A 17,438-nucleotide genomic window follows, 5' to 3' on the forward strand; every position below is an offset into this window, starting at 1 on the left:
GAGCAAGTTTTTCAACTTCTCTGAAGCCCAATGCCCTTATCTGTAAGAAGTGGCAGATACCCACCTCACAGAACTGTTGAGCACTTTAAATAAAAAATAATACACATGATGGCTGGGCATGGTGGCTCACACCTGTAATCCCAGCACATCGGAAGGCCGAGGTGAGAGGATCACTTGAGGCCAGGAGTTTGAGATCAGCCTGGGCAACGTAGTGAGACCCCATCTCTACAAAATATAAAAAAAGTAGCCAAGGATCCCTCTGGAGCCCAGGAATTCAAGATTACAGTGAGCTATGATCACACTACTGCACTCCAGCCTGCCCAACAGAATGAGACCTGTCTCAAAAATAATAACAATAATCCACACAAAAGGATTTGACACACGGTAGGTCCTGAGGGAAACCTTTGTTTCACCGTCCAGATGAACTCACACTCCCCTTTATACGTTGGGATCGTTTAGTCGCAACCACAAAGGGGGACGGCGTGTGGCGCCCAGTTCCACCCTGAGCCCAGGACACACTCTAGAAATGGTTGCTGGCAGTTAGGCCCAGCTCAGGGGGGTGGGGGTGGGGCTCCCAGCTGGAGAATGCAGGGGCAAGAAGCCAGGAAACTCAGCTCTCCACACGAAAAGCTACACGGTCCCAAGGTGCTCATTTCTGCTCACAGCAGAAGGGGTCCAGGTCTTCCTATAAAGACACATCCCCCGTCCCTAAGAGCTGCAAGCAGTGATAGAGACAGAGAATGAGACACGTTCTTCTGAATCGGGATGTTCTGCGACAATGTTTATAATTAGAAAAGTGGCTCGGAACGGGATAGAAGCTTGGGAAGGCCATGGGGAAGCCGTCCAGACTTGGCTGGGATTTTAAAGAGGGTCCACGGGAAGGAAGGGAAAGGGTGGGAGGTTGGGAGGCCCAGGGAGGACAAGGTGGGCTGCAAGGAGGGGCCTGGCCCAGGCTGCAGGGAAGCTCCTTATCACTTTGGTAGAAGATCACAGTGCTTGAGTGTCATCTGCGAACATCATCTCCACCCAGCCCCTGCAGAGCTGGGCCCATTCGCCAGGCGTCCCAGGTCTGTGAGAGTGTCTTTAGGAAGTTCTCCAGGCCACTGGCCCTGTAAGCACCTGTGGGAACCCTGGTGTTCTCTGGCCTTCACTTGGGCTTCTGCAGGTCCTCAGGCCCGAAGGAGTCAGGCAGCAGCTCCTCGACTGTCTTGACAATATACGTGCCATCCGGCTTGGTCATGTACACGGCCCAGTTGGTGCCAAACTGGAAAAGAGGCAAAAACAGCGTGAGACAGGCCGGCTGAGGGGTTAGGATGGCCCGGGTTTGAGTCTGGCTCTACCACTTATTGTCTAATGCTCCCCTCTGAGCCTCCCTTTTCTCATCTGTAAAATGAGAATGACAATAACTGTACCTGGCTCATAGAGCTTGAGGGAGGAGCGAATAACAGAACGGTGTTAAACAGAGCAGTGCTTGGCACATTTTTAACAGGCAATAAATGCTCCATTAACGACTCACCCGGCGCTTTATAAGAACCATATCTAACCCCCAGAGCCAGCCCTCCTTTCGCATGCCTGCTGCATGACACACCAGACTAGCACATGCATTATTTCAGTATCTGCCCTTTGAGGTAGGTGCTGTTATGGTGCCCGTTTTGGCGATGGGGAAACTGGGGCTTAGTAGGGTACAGTTGGCAAAGACAAGTGTGTCTCCAGATCTCTCTCCTACACTCTGAGAGCACCACTCGCCTGCCGTGTGACCTTGGCCAAATGGCACATGACAACCCTTTGGGGCTCAGCGTTCTTGGTCTGTTTTTTGTTTGTTTGTTTTGAGACAGGTTCTCGCTGTGTCGCCCAGGCTGGAGTGCAATGGCGCCATCATAGCTCATTGTAATCTCGAACTCCTGGGCTCAAGCGAGCCTTCTGTCTCAGCCTCCTGAGTAGTTGGGACTCCTGGTGTGTACCACCATGCCTGGCTAATCTAAAGAAAAAAAAATAAAAATAAATAAAAAAAATTTTTTTTTGGTAGAGATGGGATCTTGCTATACTGTGGAGGCTGGTCTCAAACTCCTGGCCTCAAGCAATTCTCCTGCCTCAGCTTCCCAAAGTGCTGGGATGACAGATGTGAGCCACCATGCCCAGCCTGAAATTGTTTTAGAGATGGGAGAGTGCAGGAAGGTAGGTATAGAGTTACATTAGCTGTGGCATCATGGCAAGAGCCCTGCAGTGGGAGTCAGCAGACCCAGGCTCTATCTGGCCAGGTATTGTGAGACTTAGAGATGATTCGTGTAAAGCATCCTGTGCAGTGGCTGGCACTTAGTAGGTGCTCACTTAATAGAAGCCATTCTTATTGACTATGTTGGTTGCCAGTGACCGCTCCAGTTTGCAGCCTCTTGTTCTTCCACGCTTCTGTCTGAATCATCAGTCATGACCAGGCACCAATTCATCTTCTGGCTTTTTTAGAATAAATGTGTTAAGGAAGGAAATATTTCTGCTTGGCAGGCTCTGCCTGAGGGTATGGTGAAAGTTGAGCAGAGGGAAGCTTAAGTGCCTGGTCCCTTATTTGCATTTTGGTTTCAGTTCTGCCTCTCCCTCCTTCAGCTTTTTCAGCCGCCTTCTCTCGTTTGCCAACATCTAATCTGTTTGGAGAAAACAGCAGTGAGCAATTGGACCACGCGGGGCCTTGGGAGCCGGGGTCTTGGCGCCCTGCCGCGGTTTCCCCACATGACCTTAGGCGTTGCGGCCGTGCTGGGCACCTATTTCTGTGCCTCTGAATTGAGATGAGTTCCATCGTGTGAATTCAGTGCTTTTCTGGTGGAATTTTCGTCTGGATTTGGGAGACGTGTCTGGTTTGCAGCCTTGGCAGGAAGCGGAAGGAAGAGGGAGGCGTTTGCACCCTCCAGAGGCTGTGAAACCCCACGGCACGAACCAGAGCTGACGCAGCCTCCTCTCCCCCAAACACGACGACTCCAGAAGCAGGAACTCCCAAGGAACAAGCAGCCATACGGCAAAATACCATTATGTTTCCTCTGTGGCTGAAAATAATTTTGCCCAGTGTATAGAACCATAAAGGCAGAGAGGCAGCTGTGAGGAGCGTGGGCTTTGGCATCGGCCTGAACGGGCCACAGATGCCAGCTGGGCGCCAACTGGCCGGGGGCCCTTCAGTAGGTCATTGTACTTCTGGGGGCCTCAGAGTACTCGTTTGGAAATGGGAATAACAACACACACTTGCCTCGTGGGCTTGGGTGAGGATTAAGCGAGATGCTGTATTTAGAGGGGTAGGACTCTATGTCGCAGACCCCTGAGAATCCACAGGAGCTACCGACATTCCCCTCCCCCAATGTACATATAAACATAAAAATGTTCCACTGAGCTCAGATGAAGAACCCATAATCTGGCCGGGCGCAGTGGCTCATGCCTGCAATCCTAGCACTCTGGGAGGCCGAGGCAGGAGGATTGCTTGAGGTCAGGAGTTTGAGACCAGTCTGAGGAACAGTGAGACCCCTTCTCTACTAAACATAGAAAAATTAGCTGGGCATGGTGGTGTGCAACTGTAGTCCAGCTACTTGGGAGGCTGAGGCAGGAGGATCGCTTGAGCCCAGGAGTTTGAGGTTGCTATGAGCTATGATGACGCCACTGCACTCTATTGTCTCAAACAAACAAACAAACAAACAAAAAAACTTACCCATAATCTAAATCACCCCTTTGTTTTTAGAGTTGAAGAAACTGAAGCCTTCCATCAGGATGACTTTTGTGAAAAGTACATCAGATCTGGCCGGCCCGGTGGCTCACACCTGTAATCCTAGCTCTCTGGGAGGCCGAGGCGGGCGGATTGTTTGAGCTCAGGAGTTCGAGACCAGCCTGAGCAAGAGCGAGACCCCGTCTCTACTAAAAATACAAAGAAATTAATTGGACAACTAAAAATATATAGAAAAAATCAGCCGGGCATGGTGGCGCATGCCTGTAGTCCCAGCTACTCGGGAGGCTGAGGCAGAAGGATCGCTTGAGCCCAGGAGTTTGAGGTTGCTGTGAACTAGGCTGATGCCACGGCACTCTAGCCCAGGCAACACAGTGAGACTCTGTCTCAAAAAAAAAAAAAAAAAAATACATCAGATCCCTTAAGTCCCATCTCGAAAACATCCAGTGGCTTCCCTTTATTCTCTCTTTTTTTTTTCCAATTTTTAAAAATGTAGTTAAATGTGCATAATATAAAATTTGCCATTTTAACCATGTTTAAGTGTACACTTGCATTCCCTTAATTCTCGGACTAAAATATACCTTCTGTCCTGTGGCCCACAAGGTCCAGCCCCTGCCAGCACTTTCCCTTCCGCTCCCCGGGCCCCAGCTCCTTGGCCTTCTTGCGGCTTCTCAAGCTCACCAAATACCTGAGCATGCAACCTGCTGGTTCCTCCGCCTAGAAATCTCCTCCTCTAGACCTTTGTCGATCTCATCTTTTTTCATTGTTTATATTTCTGCTCAAATGTCATCTTCAAAGAGAGGCCCTTCCTGGCTATCTGATTGGCACGTCAGGGACTGGCAAATTTTTCTCTGTCAAGGGCCAGACAGTAAGTACTTTAGGCTTTGCAGGCCATGCGGCCTCTGCCGCAACTGCTCGCTTCTGCAGTTGTTAGGGCCAGAGCAGCCACAGACAATGGGGGAATGAATGGGCATGGCTGTGTTCCAATAAAACTTTATTTACAAAAACAAGTGGCAGGCTGGATTGGACTCACAGGCCGCAGTTTGCTGACCCCTGATCTGCAGGGTCCCCTGCTGCCCCTCTGTCACTCAACTCCTTTTCCTACATTTTTTTTTTAGTCTCTAGCCCTTTTCACTCTCAGAAATGCCACTGCTTATTTATTTTGCCCCTTGCCTGTTGTCTGTCTCTTGCACTAGACTACAAGCTCTGTGAGGGCAGGGCCTGGCCTGACTTGTCCCTGCCGTCTCCCCAGAGCTTCCTCAGTGCCTGGCATAGAGCAGATACTCCATCGCTAAATATTCATTGAACGAAGGGATCCTTGCCAGTGATTCATGCAAGGCCCTAGAAGTCGGCCAACCAGGCAGACAGTACAGTAGCTGTGTCTCCTTGCTGGCAGCTTGGACGTGTCCCCACGGCCTGGGAAAGCACAGAGGCATCGAGTTCACATTCCAGAAAGCAAGAGAAGCTGGTTACCTCTCTCATGACTTGCCTGCAGGCCCCACAAGGTGAGACAAAATCATCTTGCACGTCACTGGAAAAGCAAAGAATCAAACTCAGTTCAGTCTCTCCGGAGGCTTGAGGACAATCGCTGAGTCCTGGGCCCTTTCCAGATCAGGCCAAACCCTATCAGGTAGTTCCCGATTCACACACACACTGTGTCCCAGAGGCTGGAAGGCGACTTGGCAGCTTTCCACACTTCCACGGGGCAAGGCCATGGGCAGGGTTCTCATTAGTGCACTTAATAAACATTTAGTGAGCACTTACTGTCACCAACACCCTGGGAATACAAAGGTTGAGGAGAATTTGTCTCTGGCCTTCCAAAGATTGTTCAGCCCAGTGGTTGACCTAGAGGACTAGGCAAGTTATCATTTTAAATAAAATCCAATAAGAAGGAGGCAATCCCTGCCTGTGGAGTGAGAAAGAATATTGTATAGAGGAGGTGACATTTGGCCCAATCCTTGAAAGAAGTGCAGAATTCAGAAGTCACTATTCAGTAAGCACCTGCTATACACCAAGCTCTGTACCAAGCACTCAACATATGTTATTTCATTTAATTCTCAGAACAACCTGGATGTCAGAATGGCCATTTTACAGGCGAGGAAACAGGTTCAGTGAGATGAAGTAACAGAGAAGCTATTCTGAGGCCCAGGGTTTTTCTGTGTTGTAGGCAAAGAAAATAAACAGTATGTGCAAAGGCCCTGAGGCATGAAAGAATAAGATGCATGTGAATCAAAAAGAAAAATGGGCTCCTTGCATCTGAGAAAGGCTGGAGAAGACAGGATTACAGCCAGGGGTTGCCTGTGAGAGTTTAGGCACCTACAGGCAGGCTCCAGCTCTGAGCAGGACAAGGGATGGTGCCTAAAGAAGGCAGGTTTAACCGTAGGAACCTCCAACCCTGCTGGAGCGCGAAAGGTTAAACCAGCATCCACCCTCATCCTTGCTCTTCTGGACCCACAGCTCTATGACATCTCTGGAAGAACAGAGGATTGAAATTTTGATTCTCAGTTGGCGACTCCTTTTGCTATGTATGTGCTATGGGTTAAAATGCCTGAGTCATTTTAACCTGAGTCATGAGTCAGGGATTTTAACCCATCCAAGGCTCATTTCTTTGCCTGTTAAATGTGGATAATAATGTCATCTACTCTTTCGGAATGCTAGAAGATAAAATAAGGTGTATGAAAGGCTTTGTGAACGTTAGAATGCTACACATATATTGTTCTTGCCTGTACTATTTCCTGGACACTTCTTCCTTTACATATATAAGCTCTGTCATAATTTTAGTGCTTTGCCATATATAGTTTTGTTATATGCCATGTGCTTATGTATTATTTTATAATTAATCTTATTATATATTAATAGTAATTGTTATATTGTTTAATGTGTACCTAGAATGTGCCAGGCATCCTACAAAGCACTTTACATGCACCATCTCACGTCAACTGACAAATATTAATATTTGTTGAGCACCTACTATGTGCCAGGAGCCATCATTAGTGCTGGAGGTACAGCAGTGAAAAGAAAGACAAAGTTCACTGTACTCAAGAGTTTATAGACTGGGGAGGGAGCCAGACAACCCACCAACCAACCAACCAACCGACCAACGAACCAACCGTTAGTCAAGAGAGTTCAGGACAGATGCTAAGAGCAGAATAATAAAGCCTCTCGGTACTATTTTATCTAATCCTCATGACAAGTATGTCACGGGGGTCTAGTCAAAGAAAGGTTCTGCTTCATGGAAAGTTGGGGTCCTCTCTGAGCACACTTCCAGCTCCAGAAGAAAAGCCCATGGGCCCGTGAGAGGGTGGGGAGTCCTGCCCAGGGTGCCCACGGGGCCAAGGTAACCCTTGCGATCAATCACCGGGGGACAGCTGGTGCAGCCCGGGCCTCTCCTAAGCTCCTTGGAGGTTGGACTCTGTGCTATTTGTCACTCATTCCACACAGGTCAACCAAAGGTCTGCTCCATGCCAGGCAGGCGCGGAAGAGGAGCAAGCAAAGACCGATGGGAGAATCCCTGCCTTTGGGACCTTGCCATCTGGAGGGGGACATAAAATCGTCACGTAACAAAGGCAGATGGTGGCTGAGATTCCGCCTCCCTTCCATGGCCTGGGAGGCCCCAGCTGAGCTCGCTGCTTCCTCGCTCAGTCTTGTGGCATGCATGGCCGGCTGCCCAGTGGACAGCTCCTGGGACAAGGTGACCTGCATCGGGGTTTTCAAGGCGGGCAAACGTGTTCTATTGGGAAGTTAAATTTGACCGTGGGTTCCACCACCAAAAGTCACAAGATGGTGCTTCCAGACGGCATTGCTCCGGGAGGGAGACACAGCCCCATTGTAACGATGGCTTTTACTTCCGTTGCACTTCTCCGTACCAAGCACGGTGCTGAGGACCTAGTGTATTAGCTCATTTAATCCCCCAACAACCCTGTGAGGGGAAGGGGTGTACAGGTGCTCTTACTGCCTGCATGTTATAGATCACGAAAGGGGAAGGGACTTGCTCAAGGTCGCAGAGCTAGTAAGGGTCAGGACCAAGATGGGAACCCAGCGTCTATGCACTCTGCCTGTGGTAGTCTTGTGGCTTGCAGAAGTAAGAATGATAACTGTAAAACGGTGGATTTTATTTATGACATACTGAGTGCCAGGAACTTTACAGAAATCATTTCACGAGTCCCCACAACAGAACAATCTCCTCCATTTCACAGGCTCAGAGAGTCTAAGCAACATGCCCGAGGTTGACGATGCAGGAACCTGGTCGTCTAACCCAGAGCCTGGGCTTCTAACCATTCCTCGGTATTCCTGCCAAGAGCGAGCACTAAAAGCCAGAATGTTCTAGCTGCATCAGGACATTTCTTCATGCTTCCTCTTTCCTGCCTCTCCCCCGACTTTCATCCTGTCCTGCTTTTCGCTGGGTATTTACAGTTTTCTGTGGTTTGTGCTAACCTTGGTCACACGCTGGGTAGTTCCAGTTTTCTGTGGTTTGTGCTAGCCTTGGTCACACACTGAGGCCGCGCTTATCAGACCCCACAGCTGGAAACCTATTGACTCTGATAACTACAGCCAGAATGCAGTGGGGCGAGCTTATCTCTCTGTTTACAAAGTCCCATTCTGGGCTCTGCAGACACATGTGTCTTTCCTGAGTGCAGTCTCCATCCTCAGAGATCTCGGAGGGTCTCTCTTAGACTGTTCAGACCCGTGCAATGTTAGTAAGGGAGTTGGCACACCCCATTCATGCCCTAAATCCGTGCTCTCAATTTAATAACGCGTTAGCGCAATAATGACCGCATTTCCGGCTCGGGGAAGCCAGTGCAGGCTGAATACCCAGAGTAGAGCAGTTGGATGCCAGAAAAATGCAGGTTTTGTGTAAATAAGGACATTCGCTAATCATGGCTAGTGATATTCAGTCATGTTTAAAGACAGATAATGCCCAAGAGAAAAAGCCTTTCATTTTGGAAAATTCTAAACAGCGCAAGGCATCGTTATCCTTTGGTTGACTTTGGCCTCTTTTTCCCCAGAATGTCATTATTTTCTTGGATCAGCCTTTAAATTGAGTTATTTCCTCCTTTCTTTTCATAAAGTGCAAGTCACATCCTGATCTCTGCTCATCTGCACAAAATGTTCCCAGCACGGCCCCGTTTATCCCTCCTGGAGCCAAAGGGAAGCTAGAACGGACCTTGGTCACAGCGAAGGCTGTCGGCGCCGGGGCGCTTCTCCTTAAGCGCACCCTGGGCTCCACGCACTCAGCGACAAACCCCGAGTAAGCCGGACCGCCGTGGGGCCAGATCAGGTCAAAGCTTGGGATCTTAGAAAACACACGTGGGCCTGTTTCTGTCGCACGGCCCCATCAGCCTCGCTCTAAGCCCCTGCATTTCCGCTGCGTGCGTCTCAGCCAGAAAGTGCTGTGGATGGGCCACCAGGAATTATCTTCGCTGAGTGATGGGATAATTCCCTCATAGGAGGTGACCCATGTGGCCACATGTCCCTAAAGACCCACCCTTGCTCAGCCAGGCAGCCTCTTTCTGGGAGGGTTAAACATTTCCCGTGTCATTTTTCTTGCACCATTACTTATTCACCAAGAAAACTCCGTGTCACAGACAATGCAAAAGTACACACAGGAGCAATTCGCCATTAAATCATTAAATGAATGGGGCCCAAATTAGGAAAAGAGCTCATTTACATGCTGGAATCCTGAAACCACTGAGGCTGGGTTCAAGGCCAAGAAGGAGGCATCGTGCTCCCTTGGAGGGTGAGCACGTGAGAACCAGGATGTTTACGTTTGGGCCACTTAGAGAGAATTGAATGTTGCTCTTGTTCTTCCAGAACCTGGGCTGGAATCGGGTTAGTTTGAACCATAATCCGTGTTTACCTGGCTGTCACCCCAGATGTGCAGGTTGTCCTTGCATCCTGGCTCTGGCACCTAGAGGCGAGTGTCGCCGAAGGACAGAATCAGAGGTGCTGAATGGCTCGTTCGCGATCCCAGCATCAGCTCAGGAGAGCAGGGAAGAGTGTTTGACCTGGCACAGCAGGTGCGGTGGAACAAACCCTGCAGTGAGGCTCTGAGACCTGGATTTTGTCCCGGCTCTGCCACTAACCCCCAGGAAAGTTGCTCATCTTCTCTGGGCCTCAGTTTCTTTAGCTGTATAATGGGGGTGGTGACGAGGGAGTCTATACCAGGTGATTTTTAGGTCCCTCCAGCTTTAGGTTTCTACCCTGCCTCTCCATTGTATCTTGTAGGGACCCTGCTGTGCTTTGTGTTGCAGGAACAGAAACACACCGACCGTTGCATGAGCGTGGCCTTGGTTGTTTACCTGCTCTGCAGCTTCACTGAGGGCAGAATCCATTTCTTATTTATCTCCTTATCCTCAGCACTCAGACCAGGGCCCTATATGGTGCCTGGCACATAAAAAGTGCATGATAAACATACATCAGATTAACGAATGAATGAATAAATGAATGAATGAATAACAGGTGTATGGGGGATGCTGGTTGAAGAGATGAATGAATATTGCTGTGACTTGGCTTTCCCACTTACCTGGTGACAGCCATTGCCCTGAAATCCTTGTACCCTTCTGAAACGGCCTTCTGGATAGCGGTCCGTTCTGCACAGACACTCAGTGGGTAGCTGGCGTTTTCGATGTTGCACCCTAGGAAGAGAGGAGAGCCCAGTGGTACGACCAGCAGAACCACTTCCTGTTGCCTATGTCGAGTACAAGGCTTGCCCCATTCCAGCCCAGGGAGGGCCCAGTCGCTCTGGGCAAGGTGGGGAGAAGGAAAGGGCGATTTGACCTGAAGCGCTGGTAGATTGTCGCTCCATGAATTAATATTAAACATGTTTTGGGACAGGATTTGTCTTAAGAGTTTTACGGAGCTTTGCCCTGAAAGAATATGTGAACGTGTTGGTTTGCATTTTGAATGCTGTTACACTCGGAAGGGCATCTCTGAAAGGCAGTAGTGGCTGTATCCCACGAGGCGCAGTGTTTCTCAGACCTAAAGAACTGGATTTGCTTTGTAAAGCACAAGTGAATCTGTTAAAAACTATAGGCTGAGAGCTGACAATGGAGTGCCCTCCGGAACAAACAGCTTCCCGGAAACGACAGCTTCCTGAATGGCTAAAAGCAAAGCTTTTGTTTAAACCACTCTAGACTACCTGTCTCCGTTCACAATAACCTAATAAACATGGAGCCTACATATCTCTGTTTAACTCCTCTGTTTAAATGATAAACTTACCTTAGAATTTAGAAAGTAACCTTTGAAAGACTTTGTAACCGTTTGCTCACATAAATAGAATTAGTTAAAGAATCTGTAGAAGCCTTCTGTAAAAGCCTTTTGAAAATCTGTTAACCTGAGAGGAACTGCCTGCTGTTATGTAAATCTGTTACCCCTGACAATTGTTCACTATTTCCTATAAGTTACCATGTAAGACCTCATTCAGGGCTTTTGAGACCAACGGAGAGGTCTAAGCCCCCTGAGCTCCCACTTTGCCTATAATCTTTATAAACTTATAAAAATATATCTTTGTCTCAGTGTATTCTTTTATTTCTTCCATTTTCCATTTCTCTCTATTATTTTCTTATCCCTTGCAACTCTACCAAAGGGACCCGGTTTTTTGCAGGGAACACTGGCCATGTTCCCCACAGTACATTCTTTGGCCTACGGTAGCAGCCCTTGCTGAGAACCTCTCACCGTCTTCACTTACCCAATGCCTCCAGCTTGAAGCACAGCCTGGGAGCAGGAGCAGCACCACAGGGCAGATTAAGCAGCCTCCCCACCCTGCAGAGGTCAAGGCCAAGGGAGATGCTGAGGCTGAAGAAAGTAAGCAAAGCCCCCAGGCCCGGACCTAGGAGATGGAAGCCGTGGGATGGGGTCCTGCTATGGTCTGAGTGTTTGTATCACCCCGTCTCAAATTCATATGTTGAAATCCCAACTCCCAAGTGATGGTATTAGGAGGTGGGGCCTTTGGGGAGATGATTAGGTCATGAGAACCAAACGAAGGGGACTAATCCTCATGAACGGATCAGTGCCCTTATGAAGCCAGAGAGCTGCCTTGCCCGTTACACCACGTGAGGACATAGCGAGGAGGTGCCGTCGATTAGAACTCGGGCCTTCACCAGACACCGAATCTGCTGGTGCCTTGCTCTTGGACTTCCCAGCCTCCAGAACTGTGGGCAATAAATTTCTGTTGTTTATAAGCTATTTGGTCTATGGTATTTTGTTAAAGCAGCCTGAAGGGGCTAAGACAGGTCCAGATTCAGAGTTTGAGCCTGCACAGGATTTTTGGTGCTAGTTACTGGCTGTCAGAGTTCAGCCAGCGTTCAGCCAGAGATGTGCTGCGTAACAAACAAACTGTCCAAACCAACTAACAACTAAGTCAACCAACAAACAAAAAACTCCCAAGCTTTGCGGAAAGTGCTTGTGATTGCGTGAGCCTTAAGGCAATTGTCAGGCCTCCAACGGGAGGTGCAGCTGCTAAGGTGGCCCAGCCCTCAATCAGGGAGTCCTCCTTTGTGTCCCTCTCAGGGGTGTTCCGGGGCAACAATGAGCCAGGGGTGCTCCTAGGAGACACAGCGTTGGCATAGACAGATTGGCTTGCCAAGAAATCCCCCATCTGCAGGGAAGAGAGTCCATGAACAAATGGCGCGGGATCCGGGCTCTCCCCTAATCATCAAGGTGTGTATGGTCTGTATCGCTCCTTGCAGCTTCGCAGCTTGCCTTTCTGCCTGAGGCGGAGATATCGATTGGACCCTGGATTCACTTCCTATTTCTTCCTTTAAGTGATACAAGTGACCTGCATTCCAGCAAGGCCACTCAGTGAGAGACCAGAACTCCCTCGCAGCATGCTGTGGCCACGTGCCTGAGTTTTGACCAATGGCATGTGGCCCAAAGGGATGTGGGGAACATCTGGATCACATTTTTTGTAAAGAAATCGCTTGCCTATTACTTCTTTTCTTTCCCCCTTCCACTGGCTGGCTGGAGGAGGTGGCGGGGTGGGACAGCTTTGAGCATGTGGTTTATGGTCACGGGAATGGAGGAGCAACAAGACAGAGGGGACTTGGGACCCTGGTCAACTGCTGGAGTAGAGTTGCCTATTTGCCCGGGGCCTACTGCTTACTCTGGCTTGTAATGTGAGAGAAAACCAGAATCCTGTCATCTCTGAGTTACTGTATTTTGCAATCTTTTGGTCATAGCAGTGTAACCTATATACCTAACTGATACAGAAATTTGTGCTGAAAGTGAGATGCAACTTTAATGAAAACAATCTAAAAATTGTGACATTGACTTAGTGGTTGGGCAGCGTGGCTGAGGAAGCAGAAATGAGGCGAGGTGGAAAGCTGACGGCCCTTGTTAGTCGGCCGCTTGGCAAAGCTCCACGCTGCGATAACCTGGAGACACGGCGCCCGGCCGGGCGGGAAAGCCGGTTAGCAGAAAGGAGAGCTGGCAGCCTTAAGAACTGTGCCCAGAAGCATCTCTGGGCGTCCCGGGCGCTCCTATATGGAAGTGATTGGAAGCAGAGAGCTCAGGAGGTTTTTAAGTTTTTGGCAGAATCGGATAGCCCAAGAAGCCACAGGCTGGCCTATAAACGTCTGCACTTGGTCAATCTCTAGAGAAACCCCGGGGCCCCCCCGAACTCCAGCATACGTGCGCTGAGAGACCGCGTGCCCCCAGGAGGGCATTCTCCCCAGCACCTGCTGTAGATGTGGGGCCCAGGATGAGAAGGGTCAGGGAGAGGCTCCCAGAGCAGAAAGGGAGGAGCCTAAGCCAGGGCAGGGACCCCTCACACCTCCTGCCCAGCCCGTGGGGACTGCCGTGAGTCCCCTGTTCTTCCCTTTCCCTAACGGCAGATTTTACCGTCGCCCCCCTTCCTGCTCCACGTTGGATCCTGCAGGAGGGGTGTGAAGCGGGGAGCAGATATTATTTTTACAGGCCACTAGACCAGCACAGCCACGTCTGGACCGGAGGAAGACGGCTGTGCGGCTCGGCGAGAGCCGTGTGCAGGGCCTGGCTGGGACTTCGGGCAGCCTCCCTTAGGGATGAAAGGGGCGGTCTCACAAAAATAACAGGAAAATACCTAATCCCGCCACTTCCCCAGGAACAGTTAAAGACCAATCCTGGCCGGGCGCGGTGGCTCACGCCTGTAATCCTAGCTCTCTGGGAGGCCGAAGCGGGCGGATTGTTTGAGCTCAGGAGTTTGAAACCAGCCTGAGCAAGAGCGAGACCCCGTCTCTACTAAAAATTAGAAAGAAATTAACTGGACAACTAAAAATATATAGAAAAATGTAGCCGGGCATGGTGGTGCATGCCTGTAGTCCCAGCTACTCGGGAGGCTGAGGCAGGAGGATCGCTTGAGCCCGGGAGTTTGAGGTTGCTGTGAGCTAGGCTGATGCCACGGCACTCTAGCCCGGGCAACACAGTGAGACTATGTCTCAAAAAAAAAAAAAAAAAAAAAGACCAATCCTGTGGGTTCTGTCACTCACAAGCACCTGCAGGAATTCTGTTTGCACACCTTCTGAAAGGATCTGAATAAATGGGAAAGAGATATAAATCTCTCTCTTTCAAAATTGATGTTTGAGAATCTGCTTTTTTACAGTCTAAAGAGTTCCTGAGGGAACAGCAGGGTGCGAGCTCCAGGCCTCAGCCACCTCCCGAGGACAGAGTCACATCTCCTGCGATAACCCCTTCTCCAAGGAAAGGCAGGGATCCAACTCTTGGACTTTGACATCCTCGCGGTTTTTATCTACCTGCCGCCAAGAAGAAAGGAAGGAGCTGACGCAGCAGTTTCTCACCTGCATCTGCCAGTCTACAACCCCCTTTAAAAAGCCTCAACAGCTGGTTTTCGGGGCACAGTCTTCCCTTTCCGCCTCTGTGCTGGTCCTCCCACCCCCACTCCAGGGAAAAATAAATAAACCTCTTCTTTCTATCCTAATCTTTGCCATCTGCAGAAATCCTTCTCAAAACCCGCGTGCACTAGCTCTCCACCCTAACATCTGGTGGCCCTCAGAGGCCTAAAACTGAGTCACTTCTCTGCCTCCACACGGGGAGAAGTCACTTTTCTCTCCGTGACGGGACTGTCTCATCCTCTCGTTTTTCTACCTCTGGACAGGGAGCCGCCTCAGTCTTGAAACTGCTCCCTCCTCTGCAACTCCTAGGACATCCCTCTCGGTGCCTTCAATGTCGTTCAGAATTCACTCAGTCTCCCGGTCTCTGGAAACTTGGGGAATGGTCACAGGCACAAGGTGGAGAGTGGCAGCTTCTGGTTTGGTTGGTCAAGGGAAACCCAGTGCTGGGTCTACCACTCGGGAGGGTGGCATCGAGGGACGCTTCCTAACCACTCTTTCCCAGGGAGGGCACTGCCCCCATGGGTCTTCACCCAGACCCCGGGACGTCTGGCTATGGGGAAGACTTCAGGGTCACAATCTGAGTCAGAACTTGGGGACACCTGTTTTCTGGCCAGATCACTAGGTTTTGGTCTGATTCTGATTTCCAGGACGCCTGATGACTGATTAGACCTTCGACAGTCATCTGAGCTGGGGACGCCCTCTCAGATTTCTTGCAACATGTGACCATCCCTAAAAACATCCTTTTCTTTCTCCTAGTTGTCATCATGGCCGACCTCCAATCGCTCCACCTAAGGACTCCCCACTGGGCTGTCTCCTTAAGAATTTGAAAACTTTGGAACTCACCGACCTCTGACCTAAACACTTAGTCTTCTGTTGCAATACAGCCTGGCCACACCGTAAGTTAGGTGACCAGGAGGTCTGGCCCAGGAATGGATCTCTTAATAATAACACCATCCTGCAACGTGATCTCTGTGGTTGCCAAGTTGGCAAATGGTCTCAAGTTCCGTGTCCAGGCCTTGTTTGAACTTGCTAAACATCCCCTTCTCCGTCCTACCTGTCACATGTTACTTCTTTCTCTATTTCTCTTCCTTCTTCTTCTGACCTAGACGACATTCCTCTCTCAGCTCCCCCGTTCTCCCTCCATAACAGCACTCTCCTTCGGAGCCGCCGCCTCCCCGCTTAACTCGACTGCCTAGACTGCCCCCCGCTTCTCCCCTCCTTCCTCTCCTCCGCCTCCACCCGCTCTGGCCGTTCCTGAGCCCCTCCCTTCCTGTGCCTCTGCTCCAGCTGCTGGCGTGGAAGGCATTCTGAGTCCGCGTCCCTTTTTCTGTGCCTGATCAGTCTCAGGAAGAAGTCAAACTGGGCAGCTTCTCAGCTGATGCCTCAGAGTTCTCTAAGGAGTTTGAATGCACCACTCTTTCCTGTGACCCGCGGTGGAGAGAGATGCGTGGAATTTTCGAATTTTCTCCGCTTGTGCTACAACCACCCAGGAGAGGGCTCGCATGTGGTCTAAGGGCAGGGAGTTCGCAGATGATCTCAATCGGAGGCAGCCTGAGGCTTATGCCGCCGTCGGCTCCACCGCAGTCCCAGAACAAGACCCAAATTGGGATTTACCAACGGGGGTCTCCTCGTAGGGAGCGGTGGGACCCTCTGCGAGGCCTATACCCACTGACAAGCCAGCACCCGGTTTCCCGCTTTCTCCCTAGGCCCTCCGCCAGCACTGCGGGTGGAGGGAAAAGAACAGGGCTTTGGGGACCCCGACCCTGGGTTTCACCACCAGCGCCTGAGTGTGACCTGGGCAAGTCGTGTCACCTCTGGGCCTCAGTTTTCTTCATTTAAAAGGAGCTTAAAACACAGGTCAGTGGGTGGGAGGTGAGGAATTACCGGTGAGGAAGCCTTAGCAAGGTGCCAGACATGGGGAGGCTTGGAAAGCATTAACCCTCTCCCTCCCAGAGCTCCAGGGAGGTTATTGATTTATGGCTTCCCCTTCAAACTTCCTCATTCCAGTCCTCCCCCGATTTAAGCAGCAGATGAGTTTTCAGAGCGTGGGCAGGCCCAGGGAGGAGGTGACGGAGCCGCTGTCTGTGCCTCTGTGCACTTCCTGCCCGTCCTCCTCTGGCCCCCAGGGCAGGCTGCTGGGGAGCGGGGACGCCAGGGCGCTGCCCTTACCTGAGAAGACCTTGCCATCGCTGGTGAGCAGTGCAGCCCCCACGGGAAAGTGACTGTAGGGGCAGTAGGCTAACTTCTTGGCCTCCTGGCAGGAGAGCAGCAGTTGTTTGATGTCCTTGGCATCCAGGGTGCAGGCAGGACGCTTGGGGGCCATGTTGGTACCTGGTCCCTGGGGCAGGCAGGCACGCAGGCAAGAGAGCAGCGTAAACAGGAGCTCCGAGGCAGCCTGCGCTGGGCCCCCGTGTGACACATCGACTGTTGCTCCTCCCCCAGGGTGTGTCCGTGCAGTGAGACCGCAGGCTCCCCAGTGCACAGTTTTCAGGATGCTGGGCAGGGCTAGGCTTGGGCTGGGAGCCTCCCGTGGTTTGGGTAAGACGGTGCCAGTGTGGAAGGCTGCGAGGTGTGGTCCACACGCTCCCTTAGGGGCCACTCGCTGCTGACACACTGAGGGATGAGTGGGTGAAGGCCTGGTCAGTATGGGTGGGTCAGAGGGTGGGTGCCACTCTGTAGGGGGTGGCTGTAGACACATACTCCTCAAGAAAGAAGCTATTGGGTGAGTCAGAGTGAGATTTCAGAGGCCCAGGCTCCAAGGGTGGACAGCCCTCAGTTTGGTGAATGACTTTTCTCTCCTTCACTGAGGGAAGGGATGAGGCTGAAAGGGAAGGGCTGGTGCAGCCACTTGGCATCCCGAGTCAGGAGGTGTGAACAAGCTGCAATAAGACGGAGGAGCTTCTTTATTTTTCAGTTGC

The 17,438-nt window shown here is 50.8% G+C and overlaps 1 protein-coding gene across 1 annotated transcript; it reads right to left on the reverse strand.

The window, feature by feature from the left end:
* Positions 1 to 759: 759 nt before the first annotated feature.
* CDA (cytidine deaminase) lies at positions 760 to 16,944 on the reverse strand. Its single transcript, XM_012659264.1, has 4 exons — positions 16,690 to 16,944; positions 10,218 to 10,329; positions 5,168 to 5,225; positions 760 to 1,264 (listed from the first exon to the last, which is right to left on the reverse strand). Exons 1-4 carry the CDS (start codon positions 16,841 to 16,843, stop codon positions 1,148 to 1,150), a joined length of 441 nt encoding a protein of 146 aa, XP_012514718.1. The 5' UTR covers positions 16,844 to 16,944; the 3' UTR covers positions 760 to 1,147.
* Positions 16,945 to 17,438: the final 494 nt, after the last annotated feature.

This window comes from Propithecus coquereli, unplaced genomic scaffold, assembly GCF_000956105.1.
Source record: "Propithecus coquereli isolate 6110/MARCELLA unplaced genomic scaffold, Pcoq_1.0 Scaffold600, whole genome shotgun sequence".
In the NCBI taxonomy this organism is placed as follows: domain Eukaryota; kingdom Metazoa; phylum Chordata; class Mammalia; order Primates; family Indriidae; genus Propithecus; species Propithecus coquereli.

Bases quoted from the DNA above. Each gene is read 5' to 3' on its own strand.
- CDA (XM_012659264.1), bottom strand. From the start codon at position 16,843: ATGGCCCCCAAGCGTCCTGCCTGCACCCTGGATGCCAAGGACATCAAA. The intron at 10,330-16,689 runs GTAAGGGCAGCG...CTCTCTTCCTAG, and splicing joins CGATGGCAAGGTCTTCTCAG to GGTGCAACATCGAAAACGCC. The intron at 5,226-10,217 runs GTAAGTGGGAAA...TTGCTTTTCCAG, and splicing joins AGGGCAATGGCTGTCACCAG to TGACGTGCAAGATGATTTTG.